The sequence below is a fragment of the Paramacrobiotus metropolitanus genome, unplaced genomic scaffold (assembly GCF_019649055.1).
Source record: "Paramacrobiotus metropolitanus isolate TYO unplaced genomic scaffold, Prichtersi_v1.0 Parri_scaffold0000004, whole genome shotgun sequence".
Lineage (NCBI taxonomy): Eukaryota > Metazoa > Tardigrada > Eutardigrada > Parachela > Macrobiotidae > Paramacrobiotus > Paramacrobiotus metropolitanus.
The window spans coordinates 3,270,260-3,288,099 of record NW_026570224.1 but is presented as its reverse complement, the minus strand read 5'-3'; the positions used below and the strand labels follow the sequence as shown (position 1 = coordinate 3,288,099).

Below are 17,840 nucleotides of genomic sequence, written 5' to 3'. Positions count from 1 at the left end.
AATTATAGCACATAGCCCTTACGTATTGCGTCCGACCACTGTGCCTCCTTCAAGTTTCTGAGATCCTCTTTTTATAACTGCATTGTCATCTCCCACTCTCACAGCCCCAGTTATCGACCACAGTTGTTGTACAGACTAATCTCTGTATATATTTTTATTTCTCAATTTTTTACACCAGACAGGTGTCTGCTCCGCACAATAGGATAGTTAAAAAACCTTTCTCACAGAAAAACAGCCTGCGGCAGATGTATCGATAAACCATAACTATACAACAGACGTATCCGCCCACAGTGGAAATCCCAGCCGCGCAGGATCAACGTTCACCATTTCGCTATTATCCATCTCAGATTCAGCTCGCATCCGGCTAATTTGCTTCAGCAAGGCATGAGCTTCCTCCCTGACCTCGCGGAATACCTCGGCTGCTTTTGCCTCTTCGAAAGCCTTATCGAACATTCGGTGAAGGAGATAATACTTCGACAAATACAGATAAGCACAACCAACATCCTCTGAATCCTCACGGTCAACCGGCCGAATCGCCCCATCGACTTCATCACAGTTCATGGCCTGCACATCTGCAGTGAACTTCACGTAAATTTCGGCGGCTCTTCCATAGCGTCCAAGTTTTTCAAACATTCTGAAAACCGACAAGATGCCGTAAAATCTGACTATAGGATTTGACATAAAATTTGCATAAAGCGATGACAAACTCACCATTACGCGTTATAAACTCTTACTGTATTGTACACGTTACAACCCACTGACGCGTATAACGCAGAAAATTCACTTTATCTGCTGAACTGACTGACTTTATAACTTTAATGATAAACACTACTGACTCTATAACACTACTGACTCTATAACACACATCATGACTTTATAACACTTCAGGACCACTGACCAAAGTACTTACAAACGACGGAAAAGTTTCGTGCGACATAATCTTACAATGCAAATGCAAAGCTAGAAACCTAAGAATAGGGCACGATCTGCGGCATATCTTTCTTACTTCGCAAGCCGGACCAACACAACTGTGTCTCCTTCGATTTGGTAAGCTCTCCAATAACACATTTCGGCGTCCGTATAGTTTTCCAAAATCTGAAAAGTGTCAGCCAGTGCCAGGAGCATCCGAGTATCGTTTGGACTGCAAGAGTACATAATATAATACCAATCGCCATGAGGTGTTGGTAAGAAATGCTTAAAATATTCCATTTCGGCAGGCAAATTAAGGGAAACCGTAAGGCGAGATACAATATTGCTCACCAATATTCGAAAGCATGTTTGAAATAATATAAGGCGGACGAATGTGCTCGCAGAATTTCCTGTGCTTGGCCCAGTCCGTACCAAGCGCGGTATTCATTCGGATTGGCCTCTGTTCAGAAGAATAAAGCTGTCATGCATGTTTATGGTTCTAGAAATAAGAACAATTATACTATGTATTACCAATCGCATTTGAATACGACCGCATAGCCAAATCTGTTTGTTTCAGCTCAACATGTTCGTGACCGATCAACGTCCAAACATGGTGCAAATCGGGATTATAACGCAATGCTCGGTTGAAATTCTGAATGGCTTTCTCGTGATCACCCAGAAGACTAAAAAAATTCCCTGCAAAAAAGTAAGCACTGTAAAGCAAGAAGAGGCAAGAGACTGAATGTCAAACGAGCGCAAGTTGTAAGTGTTTACCCAAAGCGATGCAGCATTCCGGGCTGAATCGCCCACCCTCGAAAACATCATCTGCCAGTTTCCGCATTCGTACGCGATCATCCATAATGAAAAGCAGATGACTGTAACTGTCCACATCATGCATGCGATAGGGATTGAAATTTCGCACGGATTCCATTAAATTTATTGAATCATCAGGGTCTGTAAAATTTACGATTCCCGGAATAATTTCACTTTTAAAAAAAACATCCCTAAAACGTATAGCCATTTCCAATGTCCGTATGGTGGATTTTCAAGCCTGTTTTTGTAGAACGCGTTGGCACGCTCACTTTCGATTTATTAAAACCTTCGCAGTTCAGCGGCACATGTCATATATTTTATAATTCCGACGTGACTTACCATTATTCATATTCAATTTTCCAATGCTGTTCTTGATATCGGGGTGATTTTTCAAACCAATTTTTTGTAGCATTTCGTAAGCGTTGAAAGCATAATCAATATGCCCAACATTTCCGTAAGATCGTCCAAAAAACAAATAGCGCATCCAGTGATTCGGACACGAACCTCCTACTCGAACAATCTCCAAAAAAACTGTTTATAAGGTTCCGAACGAATTTTAATGCAATGTTGCTTAAGTAACGACTTTTGCTCACTTCGGCTCTGTTTTCCATGCAATCAGCCATTTCCATCCAGACTTCCACCAGCAAAGGCTCGAATGAAATGGCATCGACAAATTTTTTTACTGCGTCTGCTTTCTGATCTTGAAGAAGCAGAATTTTTCCATACCTAAATCATCATAATTTTTCCATTATAAACTATAATAACCACTCTAAACCCCAGAGAAAAAATTCCGAAAAACTGTTAAGTGATAAATCTTCGATGTGAAAACTGCGAAAAAATCCATCGCTCGAACGTACAGGTAGTGCAACGCAGCATCTGCGCTTCCATTTCGAAATGTATCGAAATATCTTTCGATTTCCACAAGAAGCGCTTCTAACATTCGTTCAATATGGACCCGGTCAACTTCTAGAAATTAAGCAGAATTAAACGTTGTTCATAATTATTTTTAATATTCCAATATTCCACAAATACGAATATTACCTCCTAATTCAGTCTTCGCATATTCCGGGAGTCGAGACCGTTCAATGTGCTGCATGCAAACAACAAGAACAGCATTACTTACATAAAAGCAGATTGCATAACCAGATCATTTACCAAAAACTTGGCGTAGAAATATATAAAGCGCAGCACGGCATTAGTCTCCACTCCTTCTTGCGCGAGAACCGAGGCCTCTTTGAAGCGCTCCATGGCCAGCGCTGCCATCACAGCATTGTAAATAATTTCGTCGGATGATTCTTCATTCTACGAACAACAGCAAGAATAACTATGAATCGGGCAGACAGAGAGAATTCAAAATGTTCAACACTACCGATTCAGAAGCATCATCGGCCAGATCATTGTCATCCGCAGTAAATGGCGTATCCGCTGCATGGATGTCAAAGGATATCAACGGTGTGGAAAATGTCTCACTCAGACCACGAGCTCCGTAAGTTTGTTCCGGTTCTTCGAAGGTTAAAAGTGCTGCGGACAACCTACCACCAAGCAGAAATGAGTCTTACTCTGCCTTAGTAATTCTAACATCAAAGCGGAATACGGATCACAGTGTCATGGCATCAGTGATTAACAGAACACTGTTACTGTAACAGTACATATAACACCTACCACGATCCACTGGTTCGCAAATACAGCTCTCCACACAGTTCGGTGCCCTTTAGTAGCTCCTCCTTAACGTTCTTAGGACGAGACACACGCTCTTCCCAGTCGTTCATATCGATGGTCATGGCCATCCTAGTTGACTGAAAACAATCAAATCATCCAATACACGCCAGGAAGCGAAGTGACAGTACCGTGCAAAATAAACAGTGCAAAATGTTTCTGAAACAACTGAAATCCGTAGGAATGGTGCCAATCACCCAAGGTGGCGGTGACTGGAAAGAACAGGATTGATCATGAGTGTTTTTGCTTTGCAGAAAATTCCATTTGTTATTAGGTATGTACGTAAATATTGTAGAACAAGATTTTTAATACATAATTGAATCGAACTTCAACTTTCAAAATGTCTCGAGCTTTGAAATACACAAAACCTCTCGTTTTTCTGCATGGTTTTCCTCTTGATAAGCGGATGTGGCGCCAGCAGATCGAAAAATTATCGCCCCACGTTCGTGCACTTGCAATAAACCTGGGACGATTCGGTACAAAGACACCTCCCGGGGAAACGAAAACTTCGATCAAGGCCATGGCTGATGAGGTAGCTTGTTTTCTGGATGAAGGAAACATTACTGATCCAGTAGCCTTATGCGGCTTGTCGATGGGAGGATATGTGGCCCTCCGATTCGCGCATGATTACCCTTCTCGTTTGGATAAATTGATTTTAGCCAATACGCGCTCCTTGCCCGATAACGAAGCCGCTCGCGCCAAAAGAAATGATTTGCGAAAGCGATTGGCAGAAGGGGAGCGGCAGCAGGTACTAAAAGAATTGATGAAGCCGATGCTTGTTTCCGGCAGTCCTGCCGCGAAAGAAATGCAACATATTGCTGATGAGCAGTCAACGGAAATCATCCGATCCGCCCTCGAAGCTTTGCGTGATCGCGAAGACGCTACCCCCTGGCTTTCTGAGATAAAAGTGCCTACATTGGTTATTTCGGGAGCGAAAGATACGGTTATTCCATCGTCGGAGGGTGCGGAGATGGCGAAAAAGATCCCTTCTGGTCAGTTTGCGGAATTGCCTGACGCTGCGCACCTGTCGAATGTCGACCGCCCTGAGGCGTTCAACAAGCTGATACTGGATTTTCTAACTACTCGGGGCGGATAACTCTTCTGTGTAAGAATTTTATTTTCCAGTATATTCTTTGTCACTTCTTTCTACGGTTTCATTGTTGATGCACAGTTCTAAGAGTTCTTCGAAAAATTATTAAGTACTTGTACAGTTTGAATCATAGAGAATGTTAATTTGTGCTAGAAAACTTTTTTATTATGAAAATAATAAAGCAGTTCGTGCTATCAGGAGGAGATTCATTTGGAGTTCGTTGTATTCCACGGGCGCATATTCCGCACGATCTACACAAAAACACAGAGTGCTGTTTCTCGGAACGGATCTTTACTCATTATACGCTCTAAGGCCCCTTCTCGCGCACCTCACGAATTCCGATGTGGCACGCATCAGTCACCTTGGAGTGTGCTCGAAATTTGCCGAACCTGGCTGTGAAGTGGCGAAGCAGCTGAAACTGAGGGGAACTCTGGATAACATCTCTCTTGTGAATTACAGTCCGCAGCGCGCTCCTGTCGATTGGGATGTTGGAGTGATTGCGTCCTTCGGAAGCTTGATACCACCTTCATTTATAAAATCATTTCCTTACGGAATCATATGTATACACCCATCGCTCCTTCCCCGATGGCGAGGAGCAGCACCTTTGATGCGAACCATTTTGGCAGGGGATACCGTTAGTGGAACGACGCTGTTTCACATTTCCCCTGAAAAATTTGATACGGGTCCCATTATTTCTCAGGAAAAGCGTAATGTCCCACCACAAGTTACGAGCCATCAGCTTGGACGAATGCTCATGGAGCTTGGGGTGGAAATGTTTCTAGACACCTTAAAAAATCTACCCGAAGCTGTGGAAAATGCTGTTGCGCAGCCAACTGAAGGGGTTACATACGCCAAAAAAATTCGCCAGGCTGAAACGTTTGTCGACTGGAACTGGCCAGCGGATTATATTGATCGCTTTTTTAGAGCTTTAGGAGAAGATTTTGGCGTAAGAACTATGTGGGACGATCAGATCGTGAAAATTAATGGAATCGTTGAGCCAGCCATTGTCCACAAAGCACGAATCGATGAGTTAGTGTCAGATGGATCTTTTCCTGGTAGTTTATTCTTTCATAAAAAAAGGGACATTTTATTTGTTAAGTGTAGGGATGGATGGGTTGGAATTACCGCGCTGTACATGCCTAATCGTAAGCCGATGAATGCTAAAGATTTTTATAATGGCTTTTTATCGCCCAACAAAAATAAACGATTGTACTTCGAAGCAAATGCTAATTGTTTGGCGAAGTCATTAAAAATCCGAGCCGGTTATAAGAGCAGTAATTAACTTTTGTTGATTTGCGAAGGACATAAGGCACCAACTAGCTATTCACTGTAAAAAAAATAGGCATAAAATTTCGCTAATATCACGATATGTTAAATAGTGAACACTTAGCTGAAACTCCAACAATACAAGAAAACTCATAAAAAATTAAAACTGCTCGCCGAAAAGCGCGCAGAGCTGCTCCGAAGAGAGAACGAGTACATGTCCAAAGATATCACAACTAAAAAACCATAAAGTAGAATCTGAAGCTGGAATTCAACATATGGCAGGTTTAAAAACCTACCAACATTTTTAAAAATTACAAAACTTTAAACGTTCTAAAGTCACCACAGCAAACTATTTCGGCATCGCACAGCTTTCAGCATCTGGATGACAGCCCGGGTAAGCTTCTAAGCGCGGATCACTTAGCTTTTCTGGATGGACACAAGCACACCGTGTTGATTTCGCTCCGCCAGGCTTTTGTGTCAATAACAATCGGGGCACGCCGGACCAAGTACGTTCAATTCCACCACTACAGAGAAAACGCATTTGGCAACTGGTAATAGTAATCTTGCGAATTATTATGAAATTATTACAGACCAGTTTCACAAACAGATAGTAATGTTCTCGAAAATATGGGAAATGCATTACACACACTTTCTCGACAGAAAACCACTCGACTAGATAGGTATTTAACTTGCGGACACACTGGTGGACCGGAGCGCAGCTATTAACCATCGCCAGCATATTATACTGAATCACATAACTCCGAAATTAATACCGATGCCACTACAGCTTCCAATTAACGTCCATAATAAAACGATGCCCAGTCCACTACCATCATAATCATATCTACACATATGTCAAAAGCCCAATTGAATATTTATGGTCAGCTGTACCACGGAACGGTTGCTGCTGATAAGAAAATTACGCCGTAATTTTCAACTTTTGGCACAGAAAAACAGACACGATTTGATTTTGTCTAAATTGGAGGACAAGCGCTGCGCTCCGTCGATATTTTTGCACAACAAACCAACTCATAAGCTGATAAGCCATAAATTGTATTAACAGTAAAGGAAATTTACCTTTTCGGGCTGCACCAGAGGCGTCCACCCTTGTCCTGACTCCATTCTGAATTGCATTGTGGAAACTCTTTATACACTTCGTTTTCCTTGGCCTCGTCGGATTTCGCTTTTTCTATCATTTGGTAAACATGTAACAACTTCTCCGTAGGCTTTCCTGCGTCCGGCGTTCCAGCACAATGATAAAACTCTCCACACAATACACCAACTTCCTTATAGTCCGCAGATTTCGAGTACGTATCCGCCCAGGTTTCAATCTGGCCGAAGAGCGAATCCGGCAAATCATCAAGATTATCCGTCAGGTCATTTTTAAAATCTCCAGTCAGAAACGAACGGGTTGCATCTTTTCCTGTATTCAAAATTTCAAAAGAAACCTTACACAATGCCAGCGATAAAAGATCTATAACAAAATTTATTTAAAGTGTTATTATACGCTATGGTTGGGAATAATTATTAATAAAAAATTTTTGGTATCTGACAAGGTGAACCAATCCGAATAAAAGTAAATTACCATAATACCCGCAAAAAAACTGTAGCTTCCTCCTGGGCCATAATGCCGCTTTCCTTTCGTTACATCATAAACTTTCTGGAAAATAAAACAAATTAAATTATTAAATTTCGAAAGCAAACTCCAACTGGACAGTTGAACTCACCCCCATATAAGCTAGTAAAATCGGTTTGGAGGGATCGTCGCCCGAATGTCGGGCCAATTCCTCCTTTGTGTATATATTTATGCCGTCATGGTTTACGATTCCCTCCGCAGGGGTGCTCTTGGGGACACGCTTCAATTCCGATGGTAGGTATGTCGTAATAATGGATGAGAAAAAATCGGGCTGAGCCACCATAATAAACACCAATACAACCGATGACAGCAAGAAAATTATCTTCAATAACGCAGCCGAAGAACGGGAGACCGCGGATCTAGAGAACAGATCTGTTAAACTATCGTGCAGAAAGTACAGACTACACTGTGCGGAATTCTTAACCTCCCAGATGTACAAAATTTACCCGGAACGGTACTGATTGGGACTTTGCGAGGGAGGAATAGTTTCGCCATCATTATCCGCATTCGCTGGGGGGCGTCTGCTGCGTACTTCGCGCTCGCTCATGGTTGCATGCACGGGATACCGAAATTTTAACTAAATCGAAGAGCAAGTATTCGCGTGTACGGTATGGATAGCGAACCCTCAAAGGAAGCCGAAATCTTAAAGTTAACAGTTAACCAGTTACCCCTCATAAAGTGTCACAGTAAATGAGTAAATATAAACGAAACTTCCGAAGTTGCATGTAAAGCCAACTGCCAAGGACATAAAAATTGTAGTTGTTTTCTCATTTCCGGTGCATTTTGCTCTTGTGTGCAACTCAATCATTTCCGGTGCAAGCGTGCCAGTGCAGTGCAACATGTCAGCGACGTGTCGTATAAAAACAGATTTTTAAAAAATTTTCTGATTTTGTGGATGTTTTTGCGATCCACAAATTCCAGATTGGGAAGTTGTCCTATTTTATACTGTCCTGATCCTATACCATCGGTGTCATTTCGGACTTGCATTCCTTGAATCCCTGGTTCCTTTGCAGTTCGCTGCTTTCTTTCGGATGCGAATCGTATTACAAGTTCGCTCTTTGTACGCTTTACTGACATTTTGCGGTCTTTTCGCTCTTTTGCCAACATTAGCAATCTCTCTGAAATTCTTGATCTCTTTATACTTTAATTTGGGATCTGGTTTTCCACTGTGGTCGACTTCATTGTTTCTGCATTCTAGCATTGGACTGATGCTATGTATCGAATGGCATTCTAATTGTCTGAGCCTACTTCAGCGTTTAAAGCATATAATATTATTTTGATCTCCAGCTTCCGGTGCCCAGAATACTTACCAGTTTTGCAAACATGCGTGTGGCATTTTTGTTTGCGTTTTGCGCAGTTCTGTCTTTGATGGTGTTTTTTTCCGTAACAAATGTAAGACACCTTTTTTATGTTTGCATTGTGCAATTGTTTAAGTCGTTTCTCCGCATTTTTTTCAGGGAGCAATGAGTCTGGGGGACCGTATCACTAAGCTGAACGAGCTTAGCAATCAAAGGCCGATAATTCGCATGAATACGGACAAGTATCGCGAATTCGTCAAGACGACACCCCGGAATTACTCGATTATTCTTATGCTGACGGCACTGAATCCATCGAGAGGATGTGGAGTTTGCCAGTAAGAATGACAAGCAGGTTTTCGTTATTTTTTGTCTCGGACGCTTTTCTTGCATGTGCATTTGACATTTGCTGATTTGCATGGTAAACTTTTGCATCAGTAGTAAGGTAAATTGGTCAAATAATTTTGAAGCAATAACAAAATTAACTTCACGACTTAAATTAGTTTTTACATATTTATTTTTATTACTCCGTTTTACTGAATTTGGATTGATGATGTGTCATACTGGATTTAGGCACTTGTTGTTTAACTAGTTTAATTGCAAATTGCCAACATGGACGCTTTCGCTGCGTGGAGGATATACTTTTTTATTTAGCAGTTTTGTTTTGTTTGACATGCATGTTGTAGCGTTTTCGTATACCATAGGATGCTGATATGTATTGTCTTGCTTTTTTTGTGTAAATTCGGTTTTCGTTGTTATTAGAGTGGCACATGAGGAGTACGATGTTGTGGCCAGTTCCTATCGGTTGGCCGGCGGTGGTTCAGATAAACTCTTCTTTACCATGGTGGATTTCGATGAAGGCCATGACGTTTTTACAAGCGTATGTTATGTGCACCTTTTTTCATAAGAGATTTCTAGAAGCAGTTGTTTCTCGATTTTCTAGTTGAAAGCCAATAGTGCACCCATTTTTATGCATATTCCTCCTCAAGGAAAGCCCAAAGATGCCGATACGATGAATATTCAAGTGTACGGTTTGCAATTAACTTTTGATTTTTTTCTTCTATTTATCGTACGCTTTCATGTTGCAGAGTTGGATATAATGCAGAAACTATTGCGAAATGGGTTGCCGAAAGGACAGGCATCACTGTAAGTATCGTTATTCTTGTTAGTCTTGAATAAACATGTTTTCACATACGTATAATGATTTTTTTGTATATACAAAACCATATTTGTTGCTCCCGCGCGTCTTTTAGATTCGCATTGTGAGGAAGCCGAATTATGGCGGGGTTGTCGCCTTCAGCCTGTTGATGCTTTTGGTGGGCGGCTTTTTGTACATTCGGAGAAACAGCTTGGAGTTTTTGAATAATCGGAGCATGTATGCATGGATTGTTGTGGTAAGTTGGCATCCTAGGCACCCATCTTCTGGTTCGTTAAGATTTATTCATCTGAACTTTTTGCAGGCACTCATTCTGTTCATGACGTCTGGCCAAATGTGGAATCACATTAGAGGTGTGGTTTTTTGCAGTATCCTGTCTTATGATTAACTAAGTGGTTTTATTGTAAAATTAATTTTTATTGTACAGTTAATTTATTTTTTCTCTAGTGTTTTTTTCTCTGCTAATGCTTTGTCACCTGTTACGTTTTATCAGTTTACGGTAGTTAACTTAAAGCACCTCCTCTGAGTTTTAAAGCAGGCCATATAAATATGAAGCTCTTTTTTATGTTTGATTCAAGTCTTGCATGCTGTTTAGGTCCTCCATTCATGCAACGGCACCCACAGTCGAAGCAGTGGGTACGCAGAAAAATACAGTGTTAAGTAACATACGGAAAAGCGATATTTATTTCAGTTATTTTCCCTCTTGCAGATGTTTATTCACGGAAGCAGCCAAGGGCAGTACGTTGCAGAAACCTATATCGTGATGAGCTTGAGTAAGAGTGAACAAATTTGTTTTCTTTGATGTATTTTTTACGCTCCCCTCATAACTTAATTCTGATTATTTTCGGCTCAGTATATCGTTTATTGTTTATTTTTTTCTAGATCTGGCTGTAGCCATTGGATTTATTTTGCTCAACGAAGCCGCTAAATCTACTAACGAACAACATCGCGGCCGCAATAAGGGTCAGCGAGACACAATTTTATCCATGTGGGATATGTTAATTGTCTGCTAACAAGTTATTTTTGTAGTGATGGCCATTGCCGGAATCGTTCTAGTCGGCATATTCTTTAGCGCCCTTAAATCAATTTTTCGGGCTAAATACCAAGGTTATCCTTACAGGCAAGTATACATATGATTCTCCCCTGTTGTCGCTGACACCTAAACTTCCATGTTGTAGATGTAACTGTTCATTTTCGTTCTTTTTTGTTATTCACAGTTTCCTTTTCAAATAGTGGATGGGTGGAAAGGATTATTCCGTTTTCAACATTTTTCTTTTATCACCTGGAAAATCAGACAAATGTTTAACAGAATTGATTGATTCCTTGCGTTGCAGATCTGTAACGCTGGGCGATATTGTGTGGCTTTCTTTTCTCATGGCACTAAAACCATTACGGCGATCTGGCAATGACGATAAATGTTTTGCAGTGGAATATACTTGGTGTTTCCTTCTTTGGTCGTAATTCAACAAATGCTCATCATAAATCCATTGATGACATTCACGACAAAATTTTATAGAAGTAGGTAATTCGATAACAATATTATGAATGAAAATTCGTCTTTTTATTAAATTGCCAATAGTCGAGAAAAGCACTTAGAAAATTGGCCCGTCGTATGAGAGCTATTCGGGATATATAGATATATGGTGATTCTTGATTGACGGAACTTTTATTTCTATAAACGTAATCTGTTGTGATCAAAAAGCAATAGAAAGGCTCACCAAATTCTTATAATTTTCATAAAAATTATGTACTCCTAACTTGCTGTTTTTCTAAAGCTGTTGTATTTGAGTCAATTAGCTACTAGGCTTAATTTTGTTAACGGTAGCCGGCAGGTGATTTCGAAAAGTCACTGTTTGTGGTGGTAAGGGAAGATAGTGACCTGAAACTGGATAATCTTAACCCGAATGTCTGGAAATATGTAATTCGAAACAAATTACTGGGGGTTACACAAGACGTCATCGACTGATTATTATGACACGGCACAGTATTACAAGGACGAGCCGCTCCTCATGTCCTGCAAGCGGCGTGTTTCGAGAAGAAATGGTACTAAATACAATATCATTACCGGATGCTCGCTTAAATCAGAGCAGTAGTTATGAAAAGCAATTTCGAACTCCAACAGATTTAGAAATCAGTATGAAAGAATATTCATAAAATGACTACGAAACATTTTTTAAAAACTATAATCATATACATCATACGTCCAAGTATGTAGACAATGGATGGCGAATGACATGCAAAGACAATGATGGCGAATGACATGCAAAGACAATGATGGCGAATGACATGCAAAGACAATTATATGATTGTAGTACATACATATTCAGTCTTTTTTCGTCCATTTCGCGCTCGATGTTTCTCTAACAACTGAAAAACGCGGAAACAAAACATGATACGGCAAAGCAAAAAAATTTATTAGTTGTTTGCCGATTTTAAGTAGCTTGGGCGCGCCGCCCTTTACATCTTCTCCCGCTCTTGATCGATCGTATTTTTTGCCGAATCTCTCTTGCTTGTAAGATACATACTTTCGGTGGATTTACAGGATATGTGGAAGTAGGGAGAAAGACTTATTGAATTACAACGTGATGGTGCGTAAAGTAATCATTTGCAAGAATTAACCGATAAATCCTCAGCAATACATCATCACACACTGCAGTCGCTGTAGGGTGCGCGCAAATGGGATTGTTGCATTAACCGGTACAAATCACAGACCGGTATGGTGCGGAGCAATGAATAGTGCGCGGGAAAGATTGTTATTGATTTGCTTGGCGTGCTGGGGCATATTGACATGGGTATATCCGGTAATCGAGCTTCTTCACTACGGGAATGCCGAACTCACTGCCACAGCAGCGCCTGGACAGCTTTGCAGCGACGCCCGCGAAACACTGCTCACTTTGTATATAAATTCCTGTGTTTATGTTGCGCAATGCGGAAATGGGAATCTATAAACGTAATCCTGCCAAGCTTGAGCGCCGATAATCGAACTTCAATGCTTTTATCCAATTTACGCATAATATTCACAGCTAGCCTAGCTGCGATTCCAGATTGACAGGTACAGCCGATAGATATCGACGTTTAATGCCGGCATCCTCGGGGAAGGACGGTAATGCGGGAAAACGCATGACCCGTCAACCGGCTTCTCCACTTTGCGCAACACAGTAAAAGCCAGTGAATTACTTAACGTATGCAAAACGGGATAGGATACACCGCTGTGTATTCTGATGAGCATTATATGAAATGCTTCCGGTTACTTTTTCAACGTAGTATTTACTGTTCTGTACCTGTATATGGAATAATTCTGCAGCCAAATCAATTCGTACATGTAGTATAGCTTTTTGTTTTCACTTCAGCACACATATCCATGCATTTGTTTTCATGGCGACGCACTGTAATTAAAGTATATGGTTTGGCTCGCATTTCCGAGCCGGTTGTTTTGCATAACTCACCGGCAGCAAACACCGGTGACCACCTTGTTTAGTCGGCGAACATTGCATCAGACAGATCAGAGTGATCGGGTGTACCGATCCAATAGAAAATTCATATTATTATCACAGGGTAAATAAGATCCATGTGGTGTAATCTACTTTTCATAAAGGTGAAAAGTCATGTGTTCTTAATTAGAAAACCACAGAATGCTAAGGCAAACTCCATGATGCCAACGCCTATCTGGATCATGTTCAGAGTCAATGTCACTAGAACCGGGCCCTTTATGTATTCCAGATGTTCCTACAATGATAGTACTTAAGGTGTACTTATTTAAGAATAACAGCAGCGCAGTGCCACGAATGCCGTCGCTTATTGCGGCACATTTTAAACGCCATGCTTCTGACCACTGCGATAAAAATTTAATGAAGTGGGAGTTTTCTACCTGCGGCTTAATAAATGCACCGAGCATTTGCTGCTACATGAAGCTCACCTCATAAAATGCCCACCAAAGAGACAGGACATACACCTATAAACAAAAACAAATCCAATATATTATACCATACGCAATTACGCATTTTGCTCTTGATATAATGCACTTTTGATTTTAATTTTTAATTGACAGATAAGTGTTGCAGTCGTGGGCGCAGAGCAGCACAATCTTTACAATTTAATATTATGCGTTTAGATAAAAGAATTTTATATACAACGGTTTAATATCATGAACTTGAGCGGTGTCCCATTGTACTTTTATTAGTCACTGGAAGGTACACTGTGTAAACAGTATACCAGAACCGAATAAACTATAGCGGTGTCTGACTAGTTGCGTTTAGATAACTGACAGTGCTATGAAATATGGTATTATAATATAATAATATCTATAAATAGAGGATAGGCGAACTCATTGTCAGTATAATAATATACATACAATACTTACCAGGTAGCCGCTAACACCAAGCAAGCTGCTGGACATCAATATCGCTAAACAATTCAAGACTTTCAACATGTAAAGGTGTTCACCCCAGTCCCGATGCGTGGCGCTCGTGATGAATTTCCCCGCTCCAATGGACAGAACACCTTGAACGATGTACGTAATAGCCGCGACGATCCCGATAGCGGATTTTGCCAAGCTCGGAGCATCCCAGTGCCAGTCGTATACTGAAATCGTAAACATTAATTATGGAGACTAACAGAGTACTTTGATGGTTATCCTCTAACAAAAATTCCATTCAGCAGATCAAGCTAAATAACTTTTTTTGCATTTGCGATAGATTTATAAGTAACTGTGCTGAATAAGGTCTTATCCGTATGGTTTGTAACAAGAACCATAATTAGCCTCTACTACGGTACAGCACGCTAAAAAACTTTCCAACATTCGTGATTGTGGGCTTAATAAATCAACATCCGCTTAACCAGTTAAGAGTATAATGCAATAGTAGCGTATCAACAAAATACCTTTCACAGATACATCTATGTAGTGACAAACGTACCGGTCAATTTCCAAAACAAAACTGGTCACAATTTACTTTGTATTTTTTGCATGGTTCACTGGAAAAAATTAACAAAACGCCGCAGCCCAGTCGCCGGAAAATTCTTACCATGAGGTTAACACTAAAGAAAATTAAAAATTGTTTACTTCTTAACGGTAGTCACTTTCTCAAGACACATCGGCAGCGACAGTTTTCCCAAGAGTTTCGCATAAACACAAAATTTGTCCGTCGATACAGCGAAAACCCGTAAAATGGAGGCTAATCTACGTACAATAACTTAATTTACTGACTGCACGCAAGCTGCGCGAACAACAAGAAAATTCGTGCTGATAGGCATAATTTTTAATCACTCACAACCGGTTACGTCGACAGTTTTTACGCATTGCCTTCGCTTGATATTACTTCGTGTATATTAATTTAAATGATAAGAATGGCTATTTTGCAACTTACTTGTGTACTTCTGGCACATGAAATTAACTGAAAGAGATTACAACGTCAGCAGGGCGCATTTCACGCAATGTACGACAGCGTTATTCTTACCGCCAATCTGCACAAGGAAAGCCAGAATTCCCAGAAACACGTGTCCCATGCCCAACAGTTTGAGGTAATCTGCCGTTCTCATTACCGCCAGTTTCGGTCGACTGGGGTATTTGGGAAACAGCGACTTAGTCGCCCTGCCGGCTGGATTAAGTTCTTCGAGATCCATTTTGTCCATGTTCCCACTAATTCGCTTGTTCCTGATATGTAAACGTATATCCGACAGAGGATATCGTCGTCACACACACTAACACTAATTGTCCTGTCGACGCCGAGGGTTTCGACTAACGGTTATAGTGACATTTGAAGTAACCGGAAGCGCACAATCTATGTACACACATATGAATTATGCATCTGTATACACTGTCGACAGGTCATCTGATGTAAATGTCGTCATCCGGCATTGTGTAGCAGATAATCGCTTACCTGCCCGGTTCTTTCTGCGTCCAAACACTTTTCCAACACAGCGCCCGGGCTCACGCTTCAGCACCAGGGCATCGCTTTTTTTCCGGCTTACCGGTTAATAATAAGACGAGCGTATAATGTTACACACGAACGGGGAGAAAATCAACACTTCCCCGATGCGATCGACATTGTCACCACTTTATTCCTCCCAACTGTGGACGTCGAACGGGGGCCCTTTTGTAAATACGGCAAGTGCGCGGCTGATTAAGTGAAGAGGATTCGTGCTGGCCGGCACTGTATACACAGTGCATTTTGGCAACTTTTTATCAGCAGCATTATCCGGCGTGGACAATTGATTATTTGTGTCGAATCGGAGCACGGCCGCGACCGGGAGGGGGAACAACCATATACACACAAGACGTGCTACAACTTTTTCCGGAGAAGACTTTCCGTGCTAGGACATTATCCCCCAATACAGGACCGCTTAAGCTTCCGGGCAATTACGTGCTTCTGTACATATGCTGCAACGGCTGCTGCTGGCTGCCGCTGGTGATGTGTGTGTGCATTACGATGGGCTATATATAAATCCCAGCTGTTGGGGTATTGTTCGATCCTGGCATACAAGTTACCCCGAGTGTATACGTATGCAGAGATCGAACGATTTACCAATAGACGCGCTCGCCAGTTGATAACACATAAAGCACAGTTGGACACTATGAGCGCCTGCGAGACAGATTACGGGATGACATATTAACTTTGCGTGAAGTCGTGCTGTAACCTCTCAAAATGGGCTAGTCGCACTGCAGCGTCGCGGCACTGCCGTATGTACATATTATACCGGCTGGAGAGAAAAAAATCTGGGAATAATTACCAACTACGATTACGCCACTCTATTCAGGAGCGGCGGGCACGCGCGCCCGCGGGAAGCTAGAAACGCGGCACGAGAAGATCCGATAAGGCGCACACAATACAAGGATGGCTAAAGTGCAGACTGAACATGGGATAAATGCTCATGCGATACGACGCTAAAGTTGGCTAAACGCTTGGATAATACTGTAAATAGAAGACGGCTTTAGATATATGCCGCGTTATCATTCAAACTACGCCATTGGAATTTGATATCTTACGCTGTGGAACTGCGGCAAGAAAAATCGACAAACCGACCATTGTGTAGCAATGCAACATCAACTGTATTCTGTTTGTTCAGGATCCCACAATGGTCGGGCGCCGACTACGGTCGCTGGATGCAGCTGTGCTGTAGTAGAAAAAGTGTATTAAGGAAGATAACATACATACACATACATACACGAGACGGGAAATCGATCGGAAATCTCTGGTGTGACAAAGTGCTTGCACCTATAAAGGATGCCGGATGGCAAAGAGTGTATAACCGATATTGCAATCGGGCGGGAATCTTGGGACCGCTTCTTCCACTGAACAATCCGAGGCGCATCCAAAGGAATTATTTAATAATAAGGATCATCAGTACTCAATTTTCCTGGCAGGCAGATAAATAATAAAAAGCCATGGTGCGAGGCCGGCATTTGTGCTTTGATGTTTCGACACGTAGAAGAGACAGTGCATCGGCAGCAGTGCCGATCAGGTGTACATAGGCTTTGCACAAGCAAAGCGAAAATCATCAATTATGCCGTAACATGCACAGCTGCAGCGCGATCCTTACAATTTCGTATCTAGATTCTGGAGTTAGACAGAATTTTTATTGAAATCGCCCATACATTATTTCGCCTAATGGTAGAATCATTACCAAGAAAAACCATATATGCGGGGGGTGTAAACTGGAGGTGATATGTCATTATTTCGATAAATTACGAGTAATTTAGGTACAAAGTATAAACTAGATATATTTCGTATATAGTTTAGGTACTTATATTTCGTAATTTAGGTATAAACTGCTTTGACGTGATTGCGCTAACGCATGCTACAAGTTGTTACCTTTTGAGTTTTCTATTAAAGCAACTAGAAACTATTACTGATTTTGAATAATGAATACACAACAAATATAATTACTGTTATTATACTCGGCTGTTAACGTTCTTGTATGCGGCGGCTGTATGAAGCTGTGTTTCGCTTAATTGTGCATTAC

At 41.3% G+C, this 17,840-nt stretch overlaps 6 protein-coding genes across 8 annotated transcripts; 3 read left to right on the top strand and 3 right to left on the bottom strand.

Moving 5' to 3' along the window:
* Positions 1–105: 105 nt before the first annotated feature.
* On the bottom strand, positions 106–3,659 carry LOC129602808 (cell division cycle protein 23 homolog). Its single transcript, XM_055501964.1, has 12 exons — positions 3,385–3,659; positions 3,092–3,254; positions 2,878–3,024; positions 2,764–2,812; positions 2,580–2,688; positions 2,316–2,448; positions 2,062–2,242; positions 1,684–1,863; positions 1,441–1,605; positions 1,261–1,369; positions 1,007–1,141; positions 106–634 (listed from the first exon to the last, which is right to left on the bottom strand). Exons 1-12 carry the CDS (start codon positions 3,507–3,509, stop codon positions 265–267), a joined length of 1,866 nt encoding a protein of 621 aa, XP_055357939.1. The 5' UTR covers positions 3,510–3,659; the 3' UTR covers positions 106–264.
* A 30-nt stretch (positions 3,660–3,689) lies between these two features.
* Positions 3,690–4,867, top strand: LOC129602812 (3-oxoadipate enol-lactonase 2-like). Its single transcript, XM_055501969.1, has 2 exons — positions 3,690–4,543; positions 4,727–4,867. The coding sequence occupies exon 1, from the start codon at positions 3,779–3,781 to the stop codon at positions 4,532–4,534; it is 756 nt and encodes a 251-aa protein (XP_055357944.1). The 5' UTR covers positions 3,690–3,778; the 3' UTR covers positions 4,535–4,543; positions 4,727–4,867.
* Positions 4,520–5,810, top strand: LOC129580784 (methionyl-tRNA formyltransferase, mitochondrial-like). The gene has a single exon (XM_055471450.1). The coding sequence runs from the start codon at positions 4,665–4,667 to the stop codon at positions 5,808–5,810; it is 1,146 nt and encodes a 381-aa protein (XP_055327425.1). The 5' UTR covers positions 4,520–4,664.
* On the bottom strand, positions 5,775–8,182 carry LOC129602811 (neuferricin-like). Of its 2 annotated transcripts, none has more exons than XM_055501968.1 (5): positions 7,877–8,182; positions 7,522–7,802; positions 7,388–7,454; positions 6,872–7,217; positions 5,775–6,318 (listed from the first exon to the last, which is right to left on the bottom strand). In XM_055501968.1, exons 1-5 carry the CDS (start codon positions 7,935–7,937, stop codon positions 6,144–6,146), a joined length of 930 nt encoding a protein of 309 aa, XP_055357943.1. In that variant the 5' UTR covers positions 7,938–8,182; the 3' UTR covers positions 5,775–6,143. The 2 variants fall into 2 exon arrangements, with proteins under 2 accessions (XP_055357943.1, XP_055357942.1); XM_055501967.1 differs by having other exon boundaries at positions 5,776–6,318; positions 7,522–7,789; positions 7,877–8,181.
* Positions 8,183–8,292: 110 nt separating this feature from the next.
* On the top strand, positions 8,293–11,365 carry LOC129602810 (tumor suppressor candidate 3-like). Its single transcript, XM_055501966.1, has 12 exons — positions 8,293–8,822; positions 8,888–9,063; positions 9,488–9,605; positions 9,669–9,751; positions 9,814–9,871; positions 9,979–10,119; positions 10,186–10,234; positions 10,477–10,517; positions 10,591–10,654; positions 10,764–10,844; positions 10,911–11,001; positions 11,099–11,365. The coding sequence occupies exons 1-12, from the start codon at positions 8,754–8,756 to the stop codon at positions 11,112–11,114; spliced, it is 987 nt and encodes a 328-aa protein (XP_055357941.1). The 5' UTR covers positions 8,293–8,753; the 3' UTR covers positions 11,115–11,365.
* A 1,852-nt stretch (positions 11,366–13,217) lies between these two features.
* Positions 13,218–16,921, bottom strand: LOC129602674 (uncharacterized). Of its 2 annotated transcripts, XM_055501769.1 has the most exons (7): positions 16,864–16,916; positions 15,758–16,789; positions 15,335–15,658; positions 15,245–15,271; positions 14,242–14,462; positions 13,798–13,833; positions 13,218–13,607 (listed from the first exon to the last, which is right to left on the bottom strand). In XM_055501769.1, the coding sequence occupies exons 3-7, from the start codon at positions 15,507–15,509 to the stop codon at positions 13,485–13,487; spliced, it is 582 nt and encodes a 193-aa protein (XP_055357744.1). In that variant the 5' UTR covers positions 15,510–15,658; positions 15,758–16,789; positions 16,864–16,916; the 3' UTR covers positions 13,218–13,484. The 2 variants fall into 2 exon arrangements, with proteins under 2 accessions (XP_055357744.1, XP_055357743.1); XM_055501768.1 differs by having other exon boundaries at positions 15,758–16,921.
* Positions 16,922–17,840: the final 919 nt, after the last annotated feature.

Bases quoted from the DNA above. Each gene is read 5' to 3' on its own strand.
- LOC129602810 (XM_055501966.1), top strand. From the start codon at position 8,754: ATGCGTGTGGCATTTTTGTTTGCGTTTTGCGCAGTTCTGTCTTTGATG. The intron at 9,872-9,978 runs GTAAGTATCGTT...CGCGTCTTTTAG, and splicing joins CCGAAAGGACAGGCATCACT to ATTCGCATTGTGAGGAAGCC. The intron at 10,655-10,763 runs GTAAGAGTGAAC...ATTTTTTTCTAG, and splicing joins CTATATCGTGATGAGCTTGA to ATCTGGCTGTAGCCATTGGA.
- LOC129602808 (XM_055501964.1), bottom strand. From the start codon at position 3,509: ATGGCCATGACCATCGATATGAACGACTGGGAAGAGCGTGTGTCTCGT. The intron at 2,689-2,763 runs GTAATATTCGTA...CTTAATTTCTAG, and splicing joins TGCGAAGACTGAATTAGGAG to AAGTTGACCGGGTCCATATT. The intron at 1,142-1,260 runs GTGAGCAATATT...GTACTCTTGCAG, and splicing joins AAACATGCTTTCGAATATTG to TCCAAACGATACTCGGATGC.
- LOC129602812 (XM_055501969.1), top strand. From the start codon at position 3,779: ATGTCTCGAGCTTTGAAATACACAAAACCTCTCGTTTTTCTGCATGGT.
- LOC129602811 (XM_055501967.1), bottom strand. From the start codon at position 7,977: ATGAGCGAGCGCGAAGTACGCAGCAGACGCCCCCCAGCGAATGCGGAT. The intron at 7,790-7,876 runs GTAAATTTTGTA...TCTGTTCTCTAG, and splicing joins CCCAATCAGTACCGTTCCGG to ATCCGCGGTCTCCCGTTCTT. The intron at 6,319-6,871 runs GTAAATTTCCTT...TTTTCTCTGTAG, and splicing joins CTCTGGTGCAGCCCGAAAAG to TGGTGGAATTGAACGTACTT.
- LOC129580784 (XM_055471450.1), top strand. From the start codon at position 4,665: ATGTTAATTTGTGCTAGAAAACTTTTTTATTATGAAAATAATAAAGCA.
- LOC129602674 (XM_055501768.1), bottom strand. From the start codon at position 15,509: ATGGACAAAATGGATCTCGAAGAACTTAATCCAGCCGGCAGGGCGACT. The intron at 14,463-15,244 runs GTAAGTTGCAAA...TTACGATTTCAG, and splicing joins CATGTGCCAGAAGTACACAA to TATACGACTGGCACTGGGAT. The intron at 13,608-13,797 runs GTGAGCTTCATG...CTATCATTGTAG, and splicing joins TTTGGTGGGCATTTTATGAG to GAACATCTGGAATACATAAA.